Raw genomic sequence first — 20879 nt, 5'->3', positions numbered from 1 at the left:
AAACAGCATTAATAGTGCCGAAATTATCCTCATATGAATTATATCAACATCAAACGATGTGTACAAATTAATGATTTTGGACTACGGCAATTATCATAAGTAGTGTTGCAAAAAACGTCTGTTTAAGCTGATGAATCGTCTGATTAGTCGTTGACGGTGATCAAATCATTACGGATTTTTCAGAATAATCGATCGATTATTTTTAATTATGCTAAATTATTCCTGATTATTATCAAATAATCACTTGGTGATACTCTATCCGTCCGAGGAGCGCATACCCTTATTTACAACACTGATCATAACATAATATAATTAGAACACATATTAAAACTACCTAACTAGCAGTATTATTGTTAGTATAATCATTTTCTTTAATTTGAAAGGGGGTGGCATAGTATTAACACGCAACAAACTTAATTAATTTTTAAAATAGTTGATGTCTATTAGATTTTGTACCAATGCCGTACCTAAATTAGTTTTATACTAATTTATGTTACATCTGTTTTTGTTGAACTTTGTCGTCCACTAATCTAATCATTAGGGGAAGGAGTGTTTTGTGGGGATAAACTTGGAATTTAGCAGGATGGTGTAATCATGATATTCCTATGATAGGATAAAATAAAAGATGACATATTAATACATACAAAATAGTAATGTTTGTATCCATACTGATGTTTATCACATCAAGTTGGATCACACAGTTGTCACCAACATTTTCATTAAAATCATTTTTGGATTTTTAAATAAGTCTCAATTTTTCCTTCAATTCATGAATGAAGCATCTAGTGGAACTAAGAAAATGTACAAACAAATGTTCATTTGTAGCAATTTATACATGTAGACTAATATGAGTGAGTCTATGATAATATGCATATCACGATTTGGTTCATAATATGGGTCAATATTTTTGTTTTCAAAATTCTAACAGTTGATCCAAACCGTTCAACATGATTTTCATATGAATATGTACTTGTAAATCAACTTTTATATTTAAAAAAAAAATTTACTATTTTTTTTAGAAAGGTAGAAAATCAATGTTTTTGAATGGTCCAGAATTTTTAGATCAAGTGATTTTCTACTTATCTTAGAAAATAGTTAAAAAATTCTAAAAAACATAAAAATTCGGTTTGCAAGTACATATTTATATGACAATCATGTTGAACGGTTCGGATCAACCGTTAAAATTTTGAAAAAAAAATATTGATCCGTATTACGAACCAACCCGTAATATGCATATTATCATAAACTCACTGGACTAATATTTATAGAGTTCTTTTACTAAAGACACCTACCAGTGGGCCATGGTTGAGAATCATTCCACCCCATGCGCACATTGCAACAACCCACGGAATGGAATAGGTAAAGTCAAACTTGAAATCCTTTCAGTTACGAAAATTTCCTTATCTTTTTTTCTTTTTTGACGAAACAAAAGGAATTCAGACCTTTATTTGTAATATCCAGTCAAAACATTAAACTTTTTTTTTTTTTTTTTGCGTCTCTTTTAATAAAGTGTTGGACAACTATTAACTATGTTTCCCGGATTCTCTAATTCACATGGTCTGCTTGAGGTTCAGTTGAAATTTAGATCGAATAATCTGATGCCTGTAAGTTTACCTTTAGTTTATGTTTATAATTAAATGCAACTTGAACAGGCTAGTCTATCTGCAACTGAATTTATGAAATTTACACTTGCTTAGTTGCTCATTGTATTGCATGTTCGCATACATGTTGGTACTGGACCATACCAGTTAGATGCAAAATGAATACATTTTTCAATTTTTTAATTTTTGCAAAGTATCAATTTTCTTTTGTTTTTGTTTATTTAATTATTGGATTTGTAGTATTTATCCAGGTTACTTCAAGACCAATGCAACACGATCCACAATTAATTAGCATAACATTAAAATTTAAAAGCATTGTTTACATGAAGCATAAATCCAAATCTTCTTGGTTCAAATTAGTACCAATGATCTGATTATCTGAGTTGCCATAAATTATATCCCTCAATCCAAACCCAAGTAACTAGAAGTTCATCAATTCCAGTTATCTAAATTCTAAAAGGTAAGTTTTTCCCTTAATCTAGAAGACCTGGTCATCTCACCCAAAAAATAGTACACACACAAAAAAAAAAGGATGCAACCCTTGGTACTGAACAATATCACAATCCAGAGCTGGCATTTTACCAGTAGGACCTAATATAATCCCTGGAAACTTAAGCATCTCTGAATAATTGAAAGTAAACCTTTACTCAGAAGAAATTTTGAAAATAGTATTGCAATAATTCTGCAAATGAAAATGCCATCCTACCAAATCAAGCATAACATTATGATATTTTGTGTCACCAGTAGTATAATAAAAACATAAATCTCTGACACACATAAAGCAACACTCAATAGAAAAAGCCCATAACAACGGCTCAGATCCACACCAAAGCAGAAAACCATTACATGGCCAGAACCAGAAAACTCCCATTATTCATACAAACTTATATTGTCTACTTTTATATCAAGACACCCAACCAAATAATAAATTGTGACCAATTACTTATATATAAAGTGATTTTATCAAATGCTCTTCCAAGCACTACAACAGAGACTCAAGCATGTCGTTTTGCAAAATCCTTACTGTGATGGCGATGAAAGTCTCTATTGTCACTGGATTTGTGCTTTCGGTCAGCTGTTTCCTTGGATTTGTGCTTGATTGCGTTATTATTTGTGTGATTCCAGGTGCTACTGGTGTGAGGTGCTTTCGGCTTAGCTTGAGGAGGCGCACCGTGTGGGCCCAAGTATAAAGTCTCAGCTTCTTTTATTTTAGACTGAAAAAAAAAATCAACAGAAAGTTATTTGTTGTGGTCATATGATGTACGAATGGGCTGGTACGACTGGTACGACTTTCTCCCAATCCTCTAACTTCCCATTAACACAGCTAAAAAAATATAAAGTACCATTTCTTTCCCTTGTTCTCCTCTTATAAAATAATGGCCTCCAGGGTTCCAGTTTTAGGGACATGAAGTCCTTCTCTTGTTTTTTATATTGGAAATTCAATTCACTATTGCTACTTACATCGAACTTCAATCCATTATTGCATTGAATCAAATGAAAGCATCCAAAATATAAAAAAACTGAAATTTAATAAAAGAAAAAATAGATGGAAGTTTCGTATTATTTAGTAAATTGGCACATTTTCCCAAAATAAGGGGGCCATGCTGAAATGGGTACTACCATACTAAGAAGAAGGCCATCTGATTGGGGTTATTGAATGCATGCGGAATTTTTAGAAATTTCACAACGCAAAAGTACAGTACTTTTACTGGAACATATTCACACTAGCCTACGTGGCACCCTTGATTAATTTACCTTATACCGATAAAATTAAAAAATAAATCCAGAAAGAAAGCTTGTGAATAATATGGAAACCTTTGGAGGTGGTTTCTGATCAGTTATTCCTGGTTCATCCCAGCTGTCGTGTTTAGATTCGCTGACTATCAAGCTTGGAATCACAAAATCATCATTATCTGTAATGAAAAATGAACCCCAATAATAATTAATAAAATGATACATAAGCTGTATTACTCAAAAGTCAAATCTAAACAAAAGTCACCTAAATTAACTTCAATTCAAAATCCTAGGAAGAAAATAATATTGTTCCCATTTTTTTTTGTGGAACAAGCATATTTGGTACCACTACCCACTAGTAGCGACTTCTATTTCCTTCTGGTAATCCCACTTTAACTACCAATATGCAATAAGTCACACCTAAAAAGGCCAACACTATTTATACAAATATAACTCAATGAAGCAGGATATTATGTTTGACATCACCATCAAGTTGTTCGGATAGTACCACTAATAGCTAACAAATTTACAGCAAATAATAATATTTTCATATATGCAGGACCCACAAAGTTAGCTTCCCCAATTATGATTTATTCTTGTTAATTTAGCTTCTCTGATCTACTAAAGTTTATACTGATAAAAGTAAAAAACTTAACAGACGAAGTAGTATATCATGCACTTTTTAAGCTAACCCAGTTCAAAATTACCTTATTCGGACATTAACTTTAAATAAGGGGTAAAATGAAATTAAAAAAAAAAATACTTCAAGACTAATATGGATCGTTTGTGATCGAAATGCAAGAAAATAACGAAAAAGAAGTCAATACCCCAATCGTCGATTTCAGAGACAGGTGGAGCGGGCTCAGTCGCAGCGTGATCCATGGAGCGCAAGCGAAACGACCATCGATTTCCACTCCCCTTTGGGAATTTAATCTTCTTAACTGATTGAATTAAATTCGAGAAGAGGAGAAAAATTCGAATTGGGTGATGAGGAACGAAAACGGGAATCTTTATCAGGGAACGGAAATATGGAAATTTTGCAAAGCAAAATAAAACGAGAAATTCTTAACCGTGGAAAATAGAAATGGCGTTCTCCAAAGTAAAATACTGCATTCGGATGAGGAATCTTCTTTATTCTGACGGCCCAGATCTTTCCAGCGTAATGCAATCCAAATCGTAACATCGTAATCTTAAAAGCGGAGGAATCTGAAACAATGAAGTAAACCAAAGTTTGTTTTTAAATCATCACTGTCCGATCAGAATCCGCACGAATATTAAGGCCCGTGAATTATAATTGGACTGTATAGATCTAAATCAAATTTTGAGTTACTTTAGGGGATCCCAACGCACAAACAACATGGTTGATTTGGGACAATAATACGGTTGACTTCGGATACTCTTAGTGCATTACAGATGCATTTAGCAAAACTTCGGATACTCTTAAAAGCCCACTAAGCACTAGTGCAGAGCGCTTATGTTATGCTAAACAAAACAACTTTTTTTCCCTGACGTCACAATCCTGCAAATGCAATAAAAAAAAGAGGATCCACTTACATTTTTTTTTTCAAAGTTTTAAAAATTCAAACAGTCGATTCAAATTGTTCAAAATGATAGATATATTAAAATGTGTTTGCATATCAAATTTTAGATTTTTTTTTTCAATTTTTTTACTATTTATTAGCTATTTTACAAAATCATTGTTTTCAGATCATTAAATTTTTGTACTCATCTTAATACATAGGAATAAAATTCAAAAAAAAAATGTAAAATTTGATCTGGAAGCACATTTTAATATATCTATCATATTGAACAATTTGAATCGACTGTTTGAATTTTGAAAATATAGGATGTAATCCGGTGTCACTAAAAAAAGTATAAGTGAATACCTCCTTTTAAAAAAGTAGTGTTTTCTATGAAAAAAAACAAGAGTAATAATGTTATGATACTTCGCACTTTGCAGGTATGTAATTTAGAGGAGAAACTCGATATCTATATTTTATTCGTTTTAGTGTTTCATTATTACCACAATTTTTTTTATTATGTATTCAAAATTTAAATTTACCATAGGAAATGTGAATCATTAATCTTACTCCCATTCTAAAGTAATCTACTGACAGTAGCAATAAAAACTTTTGAGCTTGTTTCGTAAACAATAAAAACTTTGAACCAGAAGTATTTCAATTTTTGCATTGATTCGAGCAATTTGCTTTGCTCAAATTGTAGACAAACAAATATAGCAATTATGATATCTTCTTTATCACGGGCTATGCATTCATATAGGAGCTTAAAATCTGGAGTAGAATTAGGGTGTTTTTAAATTCACCAAATTTTTTTGTGAATTCAACTCTAAAATTTATTAGATCGACTTCGAACGACAAATCTTAACAGTTGAAATCTATTTACTTTAAAATTTGTTTTGTTTGCTCGGTTAAGAATCTTTACCGTTGAAATCCACCTATCAGATTGACTTCAAACACCCTAGTTCTACTCTAAAATTTGTTTTGTTTGCTCTGCTAAAAATCAAGTGTCCTAAAATAAGCTTAATTGTAATAGTAAATTTCAATGCTTATTTTTTGACTTCATAATATTGTACAAAATAAATTCAAAGATTTTTTAAATAAAAGTTAGAGGTTAAGCTACCAAACTATTTAATATTTACAAAGATTTTGTCCTTTTAGATTTCAAACCTGCAATCTTCTACACATAGAACATTATATTTATCACTAAATTAAAAGTTGATTCTCAAAATAAATTCGAAGAAAAAAGAATATGATATCTCTGTGATGCCTAAAATTATAGCACAACTTTTCTCTTCTTTATAGGTGGAACAACTTTTTACCTTTTAACGTAACTTCTGAAAATTGAAACAAACATATTTGGTGTTTTATACATTTTTTGTTTTTTTTGAGAGAAACCCGTAGGTGATATTATTATAAACTCATAAAAGTTGAATGGGGTGTTACTGTTCATTATACAGTAACACCTCAGTTTACTATCGTCTGATAGTAGATGGATGCTGCAGATCATTTTGTGCTCACCTCATCTCACGTCATCGGGCAAAATTCTCCTCCGTTCTTTGACGATTCTGCTGTTTGCGCTACCTGTCGTCCTCGTATTCTTTTCGCTCGCCACGTGCTACCCAGGCCAACAGCTACGAGTTTCTCGCGGTGGCCTCCAAGCTGTCATCTCCGGCTCCTGCCAAGTGGTATCTCCCTTCTGCGTGTTGCTCACCACGGGAGAGGTCTCCACGAGAAGAATTCGGGTGCATCGCTTCTGATTTTCCCTTTCTCCCCAAAAACAGCAACTTTTGGGCTTCCACCCTTTCTCCTTTCCTCCTCTGTAACCGTGATACAAAATCCTGAAACATATTTTTGGAATTCCTTGGGTCTTCTGCTTGCTGCGTTTATGCGACGCTCTAGGCGTTAGAGAAGCGAGGTGGGATGAGGTGACTCTAGCCCCCGCCTTGGTACCGTCTGGCCATCACCTAGGTCGCGGTTAGAAGCACAATCCCGGTAAATTGTTCTACCGCTATATTTCTTTGTTGCTTTATGTTGAGTTTATTTCCTTCTGAGCCCTTCTGAGTTTGGATTGTAATTGTTGCCGGGATTGAGTGTATTAAGTGACGAATCTGGTTTTATTTGGAGAATTAATTAAATAAATAGTGAAATTTCTGACTGAAACCCCCTTTCCATCGTGAATTGACTGCTTATTTCTTCTTACTCGGGTTCATATCTGAATTTTGTTTGGAAATTGTTGAATTGCTCAAATTATGGTTGTTTGGCTCAATTTCGTGTGTCCCCTTGATCTGTGTAAGACGCCTTCCCCTCTGTGATGTTGATGGTGACGGTTTCTGGTAAAATTGCTATGACAGGGACCAAACCGTAAGTAGTACAATTTTGTGGGGTTGTCCCATTGTTGTGTAAGACTTAACCAAAATTCAACTGATCATGGCATGCTGTAAGAGCACCTGATAAATGGCAACGATGAAACCATGTATAAGCACTTTCCTATACTATTATGAAACATCTGCGTATATTATGTTCAACAATAAGCCAACTAAAATTGTACCTTTTTATTTCATGATAGGTTTTGAGCTGGAGATGTCCTGCTGCAAGATCTAGGAATCTACTCTGCATTTTCTTGAAATTTTCAAAATTGGTATTGGATTTGGTATCACATCAAAGTCGGTATGCACTTCATGATTGAAAATCTTAGTTTGAAAAGGATAACCGTCCAGGACTTAATATGGTAGGTTATGGTTAATTTTCCTCTCTTTGATGCAACGTTCTTTCCAATTATTTTCTATGTTCAATGATGTGAAATTGCTCGACCCTGTAATATAAATATGTGTTACATTAGCATCTCTACTTTTTGAGATTTGTTCATACCCTATATATTTGTTTGATGAAATTCATTGCTCCATCTGTTAATATAATACCTACTATATTAGCATCTCTATTTTTTAGATTAGTTCATGCCCTATATATTTGTCTGATTAATTAGCTTCAACAGGCATCTCTAGAGAAAGTTCAAGCTGCTTATATTTGTATTTGATCCAAAAATTGTGACATAGAAACTGGATTTATGCTCTTTTGTCTATTCAGTGCAAGGTTGGTCGCCAGCTAAGCTCCACTAGTCTCTCTGCTTGTCTCTTCCTACACAGAGGTAAAGTACTGCCTTTTTTTTTATACGACAGAAAAATTGAGTATCCATTTATTTATTTCTTTTTTTTCAAATTCTTTACGAGTTTTGGAGTATAAAAAATATGGTATTATTTAAATGAAACAAAGTACTAACAGGTATTTATATAAATGGTTCAATTTGTATGGATAGAAAAAGCTTCCCTGCAATTGTAGTAAGATTGTGAGGTATTGATCTGTTTGTTTCTTCCCAAATATATTCTCAATGCAACTTTTTTTTGTCAATATCGGCATTGACATGACCAATTAAAAGTAGGAACTCCTTTTCTGTCATTGGCCTTTACTCCCCTGTACTGTTTGGTGAGATTTGTGAAATGTATCACTGCATTTATTTATTTATTTGCATCTTCAGTAGCATCGAGCATTTTTAAACTTGTAGTGGAAGCCTACTGATCTCGGTATGTGCAATTACAAAACAAAGAAAAAGAAGGGGCAAAGAGCTGACTTAAAATTCTTCAATTTTGCCGGCACCACCAATATGGCATAGGACATACCTTTGAGTTTACCACTACAGAATATTGATGCATGGTTGTGCCACAACTGCATCTGAGCCACTACATCCAATTAGATAAAATTATCTATGATTGCACTTGAACATTTTCCATTACCTTATGCCTCTTACTTTACGTAAGATAATGGAAACTGTAAAAGTTTTTATAAAAACAAGGAAGATAAAAAGAACCTGAAACAGATGTTCTACATAGATCATGGTATGCAATTTCGGTAGATAGTTGGTTCATTTTGAATTAAATTCTTTTTGAAGTTAGAATCCGGTCATTTTTATTTGTTATCTTCCAAATTTTAGATATTTTTTTCATTATGTTGGATCTGGTATAGTTATTTCTTTCATGTCCTGTCAAGATGGGTGATGGGTTGGTTGGCTGTTGCTCCATTTGTTCTCCATGATTAATGTTGCTTGGGTCATACTTGAATCTCAGTTGTGTCAAAATAGTTTGATTTTGGTCCAGGTTGGAGATGATTTGATCATCTACTTTAAAATAGATTAGGATTAAATTGGGTTATGGTTTGAATGAACTCTCCAGATTTGGCTAGATTTTACCAGCCCCACCCTTATTCCATAATGCTGAACATGATGTATGTAAAGCTGGAGGGATTTATTTTTCTTTTAGAATATGCAGAAGCACCCAAAATTAAATATTTCGGACGTCAGTGCATAGTTTTTAATCTTTTTATAAATATAAAAAAAGAAAGTAATTGTATGTATTTTAAAGTTGTTTTTTATATATATATTTAACAGTACCATTATTTTCATGTACATCACAGGGTAATGATAATATAAGAGTTTACAGTCTCCATGCTTGACTTCGGTGATGGCACGATCCTCTATACATGTCCTCTTCATCAAGGTCTTCTGATGAGTGAACTGAGTCAAGGCATCTTCTAATGGCTCGACCCAACCATTTTTTTCCCAAAGTTAGGTCCATTATATTTTCATATTTTTTAGATTCATGATGGCACCTCATGGATATCACCTTATTAATTAATAATAAACAAACAATCAGCACAATTTAATCAAACAGAGCTGCTCAAGTATTATGAATGATGGCAGCCTCAGATTTTGATATTGTATCGGTTCAGATCAAAGGTAACCTTTTTTTCTAAGCTCAGTATCTAACATTGTTATAGAGAGTAGATATGATACATAAACATCCTTTTTTGTTGTATGGTACACTTCTATACCATTATACCCTACATCCAATCTGATATAATCATCTGTTTTTTTCAATTAGAGTGCATTAGGTTATTGATTTGGTTCAGATCATCAATATTTAATTGAATGACTCGGATTCAACAATGGCAGAATTGTGCCATCATAATGATATGAATTATTAGACCTTAGAACTATTATTGTAGTCGCATATTTTTCTTCAATTTTTCCGGTGCCATCAGAATCAATATTTTCGGTACATCAATCACGAATGCAAAGCACTGACATTCATTATTTTTTAAGTGCAGATATTTACATAATTTTTATCTGAAATATGAGAAAATCATGAGAAAGAGATAGCATCCCTTCTGGAAAGCTACAAGGGTCTCTACTTCAATTGGCTGTTTGAGCTCAGATAAGGTAATTTTGATGGTCCAACAAGCATAATCACCAAAAAAAAATAAAGTGATTTCATTGCTACAACACTTTCTATCTTTTTTTTTTCACCCTTTAAGTTAGGGTTATTTGGAAATCGCAATATTTTTATTTAACATGCATCTCTCTCTCATACCTGGGCCCAACATGAAACATTTTATTTAAAACTTACAATTACAAGACCCCCTATATATAATGCAATTGAGCAACTGAAAAGGTATATATATTATGTGTTTGTGAAACCTGACCTGCTAAAATTTATCTAAAATATGTTTGTACTATATACCTGAAACAATCAACATATATTGCTAAAATTGCACCTACACCATTATTTCATTAATTATAATCATATAAATAAAATAATATCAAATACTTCTTTTTTTCCCACAAACACAATTTCTTCCATGCAAGTTTCAAAGATTGTTTACCTATCACATTTCCATAATATTCCAGATAGCTATGCAAAAGAGGATAGTCCAACGGGCAAGATTTGATGCTGAGATGTACCGACAAACAATTATGGGAGAATAGTCAAAAGTTTTCATAACCCAACAGAAAGAACAAAATATTCACACAATTTCATCTTAGTTGACAAGGAGGTACTTCAGTTTTTTATACAAGTTTTTGCAGTTTTGCCCACAAGTGTAACTCAACGTTATTACTCTATTTTCCCCAACTATATTGCAAAAAGCGGTTTGAGTAGCGACCATATTGTAAAAAGCGGCCCAAGTTCCTGTTGACCATGACATGCACATTGAATTAACTGGGTGTAACCATAATTGCCAAAACATAGCATCACAACCCTATAATTCCAATGCACTACTTTGATTTCGAGCTGCTGTCTAGCATAGGGATGAATCTCAAATAAGTTGCTACAATTGTTAATGCAACCATGAGTCTATGTAGATTTCTAGAAAAAGATGAAATTATTATTTCCTTTGTTCTCATACAAGCCTATATAGGCATTACCTCTTTCATTCAAATCCCTAAAATTTCCTATAATCCTTTTTTTTACCAAAAGGACCCTACAAAATCCAAAATACCGAAAAAATACAATAAATCTCAACACTCCCCCTCAAGATGGGCAAAAGATATCCATCAAGTCCATCTTGTCACATAACCTAGCTAGATCTATTGAGCTAAGTCCTTTGGTGAGGCAGTCAGCTAATTGATCTCCCGTGGCTACATGGCTCAGCTCCAATAGTTCACTTTCCAGCTTTTCCTTTATGAAGAACCTATCGATCTCCACATGCTTGGTTCTGTCATGCTGCACAGGATTGTTGGCAATGCTGATCGCTGATTTGCTATCACACCACAACTTCATTTTGACTCCGTGATTCACCTTGAGATCTTCCAGTAACCTCTTCAGCCACAACATCTCGGCAACTCCCAATGCCATAGCCCTGTACTCAGCTTCAGCCGTCGATCTCGCAACAACCGGCTACTTCTTGCTCCTCCAGGAGACCAGGTTGCCCCCTACAAACATGCAGTAGCCAGATGTGGACCTCCTATCATCTTGGCAACTAGCCCAGTCAGAGTCACAATAGCCCTCAATGTTCATGTGTCCATTCTGCCTGAAGATCAAGCCCTTCCCCGGTGCACTCTTCAGGTACCTTAAGATATGATACACTGCGTCCATATGGCCCTTCCTAGAGTCATGCATGTAGCGGCTCACCACGCTTACTGCAAATGAGATATCAGGACGAGTGTGACCCAAATAGATCAATCTGCCTATCAGTCTCTGGTACCTCTCACGATCAATCTGTTCTCCTGCCTCTGCACTCATCTTGGCCTTCACATCAATTGGAGAAACTGCAGGCCTGCACCCCAACATGCCTGTCTCATTGAGCAAGTCCAGGACATACTTCCTTTGAGATAGAACAATCCCCTCTGCTTCGCGAGCCACCTCAATTCCAAGGAAGTACCTAAGTTGTCCCATATCTTTTACCTCGAATTCCTTTCCCAATTTTGCCTTCAACTGTGCAATCTCCCTCTCATCATCCCCGGTAATGATGATATCGTCGACATACACAGCCAGCATAGTAATGTGACTACCATGTTGTTGAAAGAACACCGTGTGGTAGGCATTGATCTGCTGATAGCCCATGCCTACCATAGCCATTATGAACCTATCAAACCAGGCCCGAGGGGACTGCTTCAGCCCATAAAGAGATTTCTTGAGCCTGCACACCTTACCCTCCGTTTGTTTTGTGCCAAAACCCGGTGGGACCTCCATGTACACCTCCTCCAACAAATCACCATGAAGGAATGCATTCTTCACATCGAGTTGGTGCAACTTCCACCCCCCATTCGCTGCTAAGGAAACAAGTGTCCGTACTGTGCTCATCTTCGCCAAGGGTGCAAAGGTTTCATCATAGTCGATACCATAAGTCTGACTGTACCCCTTCGCCACCAATCGGGCCTTGTAACGCTCAACCCGACCCTCTGGGCTTTGTTTCACAGTAAAGACCCACTTGCATCCAACCGCCTTCTTGCCTGGTGGTAGTGACACAAGCTTCCAGGTTTTGTTCTTAGTGAGAGCCTCGAGCTCTTCTAGCATGACTGCTTTCCACTTTGGATCCTCCTTAGCAACCTGCCAACACTTGGATAAAATAACAGAGTCCAACGATGCAATGAATACTCCATGTGCTGGTGATATGCTAGAGTAAGAGACAAACTGGGCAATGTCATGTGGAAAACCATAGCGATCAGGGAGATGTCCCGCATTGGACCGAGAGGTCCGTCTCAATGACATGGGAGTGGGAGGAGAATCAAGAGGAATTATATCACCTGAGTACTCTGAATCTGAGGTGGATGGTGTAAGTGCCGCAGGAGTCGAAGTAGGCATGGACAAGGGACTTGGCACAGGTGGCACTGTAGGCACGGCTCCCTCACTCTGTTTATTTCTCCTCACATACACCTCACGGTATCTCGACTCCCCCTGAGCCTGAGTGCTACCACCTTCGGGCCCATTTTTCTCAACTTACGGCTCAACCACAATCGAATCCTCTCTTTGCGTCTCCACCTTGGCCGAATTCTCCCTTTGCGGCTCAACCACAGTCGAATCCTCCTTTTCCGGCTCAACCCTAGCCGAATCCACCAGTGGGCAAGGAATACCACCCATACTTACCATCCTCTTCTCACCATCACTACTACTCTCCCCATCTCGCCTCATACCTCCTGTATCGAGCGAGTCTCCAAAGGGTGATGTAGTCTCTGAGGAGTAGTAAGGCTTGAGCTCGCGGAATGTAACATCCATACTCACAAACAATCTTCTCTCTACCGGGCTCCAGCACACATAACCCTTTTGAGTACCAGAGTAACCCACAAAGATATATTTCATCGCTCTGGGATCCAACTTTCTCACTGTTGGTCTGTTGTTTTTCACAAAGCACACACAGCCAAATACTTTTGGACGAATAATGCCCTCATTATCTCCTTTCAACATCACCCATGGAGTCTGTCACTCCAACACTCTAGATGACATTCTGTTGATCAATTGTGCGGCTGTCAGGACTGCTTGTTCCATAAATGTTTCGGAACATTCATGGAGATCATCATGCACCGGGCTACCTCCAACAAGTGTCTATTTTTCCTCTCTGCCACTCCATTTTGTGCTGGTGTGTAAGGGCACGTGGTCTGATGATGTATCCCATGAACTGACAAATACTCTTCGAATGCCTTGTTTGTATATTCGGTCCCATTATCGGATCTCAGTGCCTTCACCACAGCACCGAACTGAGTCTGAGCCGCCTTATGGAAATCCTTGAATCCAGCAAGTACATCATTCTTGTTTTTCATCAAGTACATGTTAGTTTGTAATAATCTAGAAGTCAATAATACGATAATTTATCATAAAACTTTGTTCATGAATTGAATGTTTATTTATATATCATTTTGTTGCCTTGAGTATTATTGAATTTATGGATCATTTCGAGTTCATGACTGAAATTGTGAAACTCCATAATATAGATGATATATACTCTTAAAAGGTCACTGACCAAGGTAATTAGCAGGAACACTAATTACCGCGATAAGGTTAGTATGTGGATTAAAAGATGGTTAAGTTTTACAAACCACCTGACAAGAGATGTCATTTTAATCACATAGATACATGTTCTAGGAACATGGTATTTGACAGACCCCGAATGAAACATTAAATAGAATTCTGTTCGTGTCATTTATGTTTTATTCAGTGTCACGTTCTACAGTATGAGGTATTTATCGTTCCCACTGAGAAATATGTATGTGTAATTGTTATCTACCGCTGTCCGTAAAAAGCAGTCATAACGGTGGCTTTTCCATATGTATAGCTTAGCTGAGGAAGTGATAGTTTACCAATAATACTATTTGTCCCTCGTATTTTATACGAGCTATAGCATCACTGGGCCCCTTGATAGAGTAAGATTATCTGCTAGCGGTATAATTACAAGAGTAATTATATTTGATAATCTGCTCAAGATCAAGAAAAGATTCAGTTAGCAAGGATGACACACATCTACCTTGAAACTAATCTGATAGCTATGAGACAGAAGAACAGACACAAGTAAATTGTTTACTGGATCGTGATATTGTACAGTACAGCATCATCTGTGTAATTGGATGGTCATGATGTGTTGCCAGATGCCGCTCATGATTATAGAAGTTAAAACAGTTTTAACTCTATTTACCAACATAACACAGATCCTATTGGGTCACACCATATAGGAGTTAATCGGAGAATCTTATTGTGATTGATTATAAATTGGTTATGATCAATAGTAAGATGGTTATAATTAATTATACGTGTTATAATTAAATTATAAATGTTATGTAAAAATAACAAGCAAAAACATTGGTTAATTTATAAACGTGTGTGACACGTTGTATAAAAGTTAACCGGTTAATTTATAAATGTGCAGGACACGTTGTATAAATTACCGAAATAACAACCGCAAAAAAAAATATATATAATTGTTCAGAATAATTATACGAATATTATTTGTATTCAGGCCGAGGGCATTCGGGTCTTTTCAGATTCGTCCTTATCTGCATGACATGTCATCGATCCTATCCAGATGACACGTCATCGATCCTATCCACATGACATGTCATCATCCTTATCCATTCAATGACATATCTTGTTAATAGGCCGAACTTGGAGGACATTTTGGTCTTTTGGCAACCGACCCTAAACCCTATAAATAGGGGTGGAGGGGTAGAGAGAGAAACCACTAATTCACTTTTATCGTTTCGTGCAGAATCGAATCGGTATTTTCTCTCTTTCTCGGTTTCTCTCCCAAATAATGTTTCGGTTGAGAAAAGAAAGTTATACGTAATTGACGTATAATCTTGCGGGTTGTTGTGAAGTATATTTACGGGATAGATAAATAGTGTTTTATCGAATTTCGCGGTATTTCAGTTTTGCTCATTGATAAAACTGAGTAACCGAAAATTCGTGTTTACAGGTTTTCGTCTTTTCCTCGTGAATAGTGTTTTTGCAGAATTCTGTACGGTATTTTTGGCAAAAGAAATAAACCGCTCCCTGGTTAGTCCTGGTGGATAACCGATAGAGGCATCAGACGTCTGATGCTCCGAGGAGAATCATTCCCGTGATGTAGCTCTACTCGTTCGGTCTGCATTCCAACTGTGATTTGGAAACAAGGTATAAATATGCTATATTAATCTATTTAATTGGTAAGTAGATTAAAGTTTTAGAAATCAATAATGGAGTAGATCTGTAAAAATATTAAATTGGGTTTTGATGTCAAAGGAATACTGAAGGTGGACCACCTTGGAAAGTTTCCTGATATACCCCGTTTAATCCTGAGCTTAAGTTGGCCGTAGAAATTTTTGTTCTACAATCATTCTGCAGCTTAAGCCTAAACGGGTTTTGGTTACCCCGAAACCCAACAGTACAGCCATGTGACACAAGAATAACAATCGATGAAAGTCACAAAAAATCTATACCCATTTATCGAAGTTGTTGAGCAAGGCCCCCACATATCCGAGTGTACCAGATCAAAGGCATGAGAACTCCTACTTCCTGAGCTTGCATACGAACTCCTTGTGTGCTTCCCAAACTCACATCCATCACATATAAGTTTTTGTTTGTCAGCTTTCTCATACTTTGATGGATACAAACGTTCCAGTAGGCTGAAGGAAGAGTGCCACATCCGCCGATGAATCAGAAGCAACTCATCCTCCACACTCATCCCAGATCCTCCTGCCCCCACTCTATCGACCACAAATGCTAGCACTGTGTCCATCCCTTTTCTATCCACGTACCACAACCCATCACGCCATGTGCCAGTCCCAAGTATCTGACCTGTCTCCTTTTCCTGAAAGACCATCCTCGGAATATCAAAGGTCACAATGCATTTATGCTCACGAATAATAGCACTAATGGACACCAGGTTTACTGGAAAGGAAGGAGTATGCAACACATTGGTCAGAGTCATTGAATCGATAATTATCACGGTACCTTTACCAACCACGGGCTGGGCCGTACCATCGGCTGTCTGAACGCTATCTGGGACTGCTAGGTGGGTATAGGAAGAAAACTCTCTAGCAGTACCAGTCACATGGCGAGTCGCACCAGAGTTGACTATCCAATCTAGTGATCTAGTGGTGGGTATGGAGACAAGAGCAAGTGTATCACAAACACCTGTGGCTGATTGAGCAAAACAAGCAAAGTTACCCCTGGGTGAAGATGAGGTAGATGCGTCCTCTACTACACTCTTCCTATTACCTGTTGCTTTCTGCTTCCTCTTCAGTATCTCCTCACTCTCGCCCTCTGCTACCATCAGATTTTCCCGGTAGTCTCCTCTTCCACCTCTCCTACCACCCCGGCCATAACCACGGTCTCCAGACTGCCCCCTCTCACCTGTATCTCGCTTCTCAGGTGACTTAGGACAAGTCTGTCTCATGTGACCTATCTCACCGCATCTGTAACACCGTCGAGGCTCACCTCTGAACCTTGTGTTACCCGTGTGACCTGAGTTGGAAACCGCTAGTGCTGACTTCACCCCTGGAAGTCCTGCTGCCCTAGCCTGTGGCCTAATCCGGCTCTCTTCCTCTGACATTGATCGAACTCAGATCTACGCCTCACGTATTAATCCAAGTCCGAATCCCTTCTATTACTCTCATAGACCCGATCTTACACTGTTAAGATTGAGATCCACATCATCTCCCCCTTTCTTCTTCTTCTTGACCCGATCTTGATCTATCTCATCAAGATTCGAGTTCAAAACCCGATCAAATCTCGATCCAAACCCGCGTCTCGGGTATCGTGGGATAGAGGCCCCCCCACGCCGGCCAAATCAACACAAAGAGGCTACCTTTGATGGCCGGCCGACGTTAGAAGAGAATACCGAGCGGCGCGGTACTGTAGCAAACCGGCTACTGTAGCGGCGCGTTACTGTAGCGAACCGGTTACTGTAGTGACTAGGTTTAGGTTTTGTGAGACTCTGATACCATGTAGATTTCTAGAAAAAGATGAAATTATTATTTCCTTTGTTCTCATACAAGTCTATATAAGCGTTACCTCTTTCATTCAAATCCCTAAACTTTTCTATAATCCTTTTTTTTACCAAAAGGACCCTACAAAACCCAAAATACCGAAAACATACAATAAATCTCAGCAGTCTACTTCTGGATAAGCTGTAACGTTGCATGTTGTGAATACCTGTACTAGACATATTGGTAAAAGTAGAATTTAGCACAAGTGCTTACTGTTTTGACATCTGCTTTTTTTTTTTTTTTTTTTTTTGTCTTCTCCCCACCCAGTTCTCACAAAATCAAAGGTCAATTTGAAAGTTCTCCATGTGTCAAAGATTGAAAATAAGGTTTAATTTACATTTTCTTCCTAAAAATTTGATAGGTTTTCCCCTTACAGAGGATTTTTGTATGAATCTTGGATCATCTCTTTTCTCTCTGTTTTCTTATCCCCATTTGCTCCATGTGAGTCCATCCGATAGGATTGAACATTCCTACGGTTTTGATTGTGTTTGATTTAGTTCTGAACTCAAGTCAACTACTTTTTGATAGAACATAAATTTGTCAATTATCTTACTAACTATTGCTGTTGTAGCAAGCCTAGATAGAGATTGGGGAACAAGGAGCTAAGCCAGATCTAAAAATGGTATGATCAACATCCCGTCAGCAATTCCTGCCCTTTATTTTATTCTACGCGAGTTATCAACATGATTTATAACTTGATGCTGGAAATTGTTTTGGTAACTAAATATTGTGATGTGAAAGCAAACTCCAGGTGCAATTTCTTTAATATTTATATCGCATGTAAAATCAACAATTATGCAATTAGTTTAGATATAATAACATCGCTGGAGTCCCAAATTGAACAGGTAAAACAATGTTTATTATACCTGATCTTCTGAGGTATGATCAAATGAAATTCTTTTTGAGCAATTTATCCTCATGTAAGACAGTTGATTGAACAAATTTTCATCCACACAAACATTTACTTTTCGAGAAAAAATAACTGCTTGACACTTTCTGCTTAAAATAAAAATACAAATTGGAGATACTACCTAGGATGCACCAAAGAAAATTCAGAAGTGAAATTTCACAAAATTATCCTCTTCAACTTTTCCATTTCCCCCTTCTACCAAAATCTATTATTCATGGATACTACTCCAAGAACTATATTGACATATGCACTGTACTTCTATTTTTATTTCTTTCCCGCTTTATGTAATATACTATATTTTGAAATTTAAGTACTCATTTTTTATTCGGATATAGACCTTGTCAAGAGATTTGAGGCCATTTAAAGTAAATATTCTTACAAGTAGAAAATGACCTCCAGATGTTATATGATGCTCTACATTTATTTCATTAGTTATTTTCGTCGATTAATAGATGTAAATTTATTGAAATAGTTATATCCCAATTAATTTGTATCATTTATTCTCTTTCCAATTTCAGTTCCGAGAGGAATATATGCTTGCTACAACAAGTAAACAGAAGAAGAGAAACAAATTAATGTCATCATGTACACTAACATGTACCAAAAAAAAAATACTTGCTACAACAAGTAAACAGAAGAAGAGAAACAAATTAATGTCATCCATGTACACTAACATGTATCAAAAAAATAGTTGCGGCGTAGCCGCAACGACGCAACTAGTTGAATCTTAAAGTTAAGAGTACATACTACAATCACTACCTAATTAACTAGCGTATCAGTTCCTATCTTACTTAATGAAAAATAAAAAACTGTGGAAGTAAAATCATTTCTATTCCTAACTGTCTGACTAAATCTATCCCATCTAATCCACTATTGCTATGTTGTGTTGTTTTTGTCGCATTTGCCAGTCTGTGAGGTTGTGACAGTCTCTCTCTTCCTGAATGTTGTAATAGGGTATACACATTCAATTATTGTAAGATGTTCATGCATTCCTCAACAATTATCCATGAAGGCATAGAATCTAATGATTTGTTGTTGATGATATCCACTAGCACCTTGCAATCTGAGTATATGTTCCACCTGGTGGTTGTTGTATCTGTGGCAATATGTTGCATTGCCTCGAGCACGTGTGTAGTCATGGAAGAATAGTGAGCTTCCCTTAGCACTCCATCTTTATCAAAACACATTATACCAGTACCTGTTTCCTTCGATGCCTCCCAAGAGGCGTCTACCAGTATTGTATTTGAGCATGGTGCAATGTGCAAGGGTTGGAGTTTAGGTGGTTCTCTATTCCGACTTAGCACTTGATGCACTAGGACCATGATTCTTGCTTGCTTAATAACGCCCTGGGGAGGGATTACTTTGCCTGCAAAAACCTCACTATTTCTTGCTTTCCATATTTCCTAGAGCAAGTTACAAAAGGAGATATATTACCTGATCTTCATCTAACACCTGTGTGATCATCAACAGTGTTCTTGAGAAATCAAGTGGCAGATGTTCAACCCTTAACAAGAAGGTCGAGCTATGCCATGTTGCTCTTGCTCAGGGACAGAAAAATAGAATGTGCATTAAAAATTCATTTTCCATGTTACATCTTGAGCAAATGGGATTCACACTCCTGATTCTAGCGTGTAGCATCGCTAGTGTTTTGCTAACACCCGCCGGGGGCAGCCCGTGGTACCCGTGCCCGAGCCCGGGTATTCACGGGTAAACGGGTACGGGTATTAAACGAGCCGGACCGCTGTGAACCCGTGACAACCCGGACCGGACCGGGAACCCATGAACCCATGCCCGTGTACCCTACCTGTTGTACCCATTTAAATTTTGAATTTCAAAATTTTTGAAATTTTCCCCTCGGTTCAAGTCAAATCCGGACCGATCAAATCGAACCCGGACCGGCCGGACCCACCCGTGCCCGAACCCGGACCGACCAGATTTGACACACACACACATATATATTTCTTTTAAAATTTAAATTTCATCTCCCCAATCAAATCTCTTTAAATATATCCATCTTCCTCCTTTCATTTTCACATCTTCATCTCAATTCTCAAATTCTCAATCTCTATTCTCTCAATCTCAAATTTTATTATTCTCAAATTTTAAATTTATTGTTTAAAAAAATATAGTTGTAAATTTAATTCCTTCTACAAATACGCAAACGGAATTACAAAGGTATCGAAATTACGAAGTTCGGCACCTCCCACAAGATTTTTCCGCGAGATTTAAATGTTACATTTATTTCATGTTAGATTAATTTATTTTTGTAGAGTAAATTTAGTTTATGCTAGATTTATTGAATGTTAAGTAATTAGAATTGTTAGATTTAT

At 36.7% G+C, this 20879-nt stretch overlaps 1 protein-coding gene and 1 long non-coding RNA gene across 9 annotated transcripts; one reads left to right on the top strand and one right to left on the bottom strand.

The window, feature by feature from the left end:
• Positions 1-2296: 2296 nt before the first annotated feature.
• LOC144551104 (uncharacterized) lies at positions 2297-4481 on the bottom strand. The gene is made up of 3 exons (XM_078298915.1): positions 4163-4481; positions 3417-3514; positions 2297-2815 (listed from the first exon to the last, which is right to left on the bottom strand). Exons 1-3 carry the CDS (start codon positions 4215-4217, stop codon positions 2597-2599), a joined length of 372 nt encoding a protein of 123 aa, XP_078155041.1. The 5' UTR covers positions 4218-4481; the 3' UTR covers positions 2297-2596.
• A 1938-nt stretch (positions 4482-6419) lies between these two features.
• LOC144551100 (uncharacterized) lies at positions 6420-19514 on the top strand. Of its 8 annotated transcripts, none has more exons than XR_013510756.1 (7): positions 6420-6847; positions 7422-7583; positions 7940-9469; positions 9559-9641; positions 10013-10124; positions 10593-10738; positions 18211-18592. It is a non-coding gene; the product is annotated as an uncharacterized LOC144551100 (long non-coding RNA). The 8 variants fall into 8 exon arrangements; XR_013510758.1 differs by adding an exon at positions 19068-19514 and having other exon boundaries at positions 6421-6847; positions 7940-9641; positions 18211-18390; XR_013510759.1 differs by having other exon boundaries at positions 6421-6847; positions 7940-8000; positions 8415-9641; positions 18211-18589.
• The last annotated feature ends 1365 nt before the right edge of the window (positions 19515-20879 follow it).

Source organism: Carex rostrata, chromosome 3, assembly GCF_964058835.1.
Source record: "Carex rostrata chromosome 3, lpCarRost1.2, whole genome shotgun sequence".
NCBI classification, from domain to species: domain Eukaryota; kingdom Viridiplantae; phylum Streptophyta; class Magnoliopsida; order Poales; family Cyperaceae; genus Carex; species Carex rostrata.
This window is presented reverse-complemented; position numbering and strand designations above follow the sequence as displayed.

What these genes read in the sequence shown, in the direction of transcription:
- LOC144551104 (XM_078298915.1), bottom strand. Translation starts at nt 4,217, where the DNA reads ATGGATCACGCTGCGACTGAGCCCGCTCCACCTGTCTCTGAAATCGAC. An exon ending in CTCTGAAATCGACGATTGGG is followed by an intron (nt 3,515 to 4,162) that starts GTATTGACTTCT and finishes TTTTCATTACAG; the next exon opens with ATAATGATGATTTTGTGATT. An exon ending in ATCAGAAACCACCTCCAAAG is followed by an intron (nt 2,816 to 3,416) that starts GTTTCCATATTA and finishes TTTTTTTTTCAG; the next exon opens with TCTAAAATAAAAGAAGCTGA.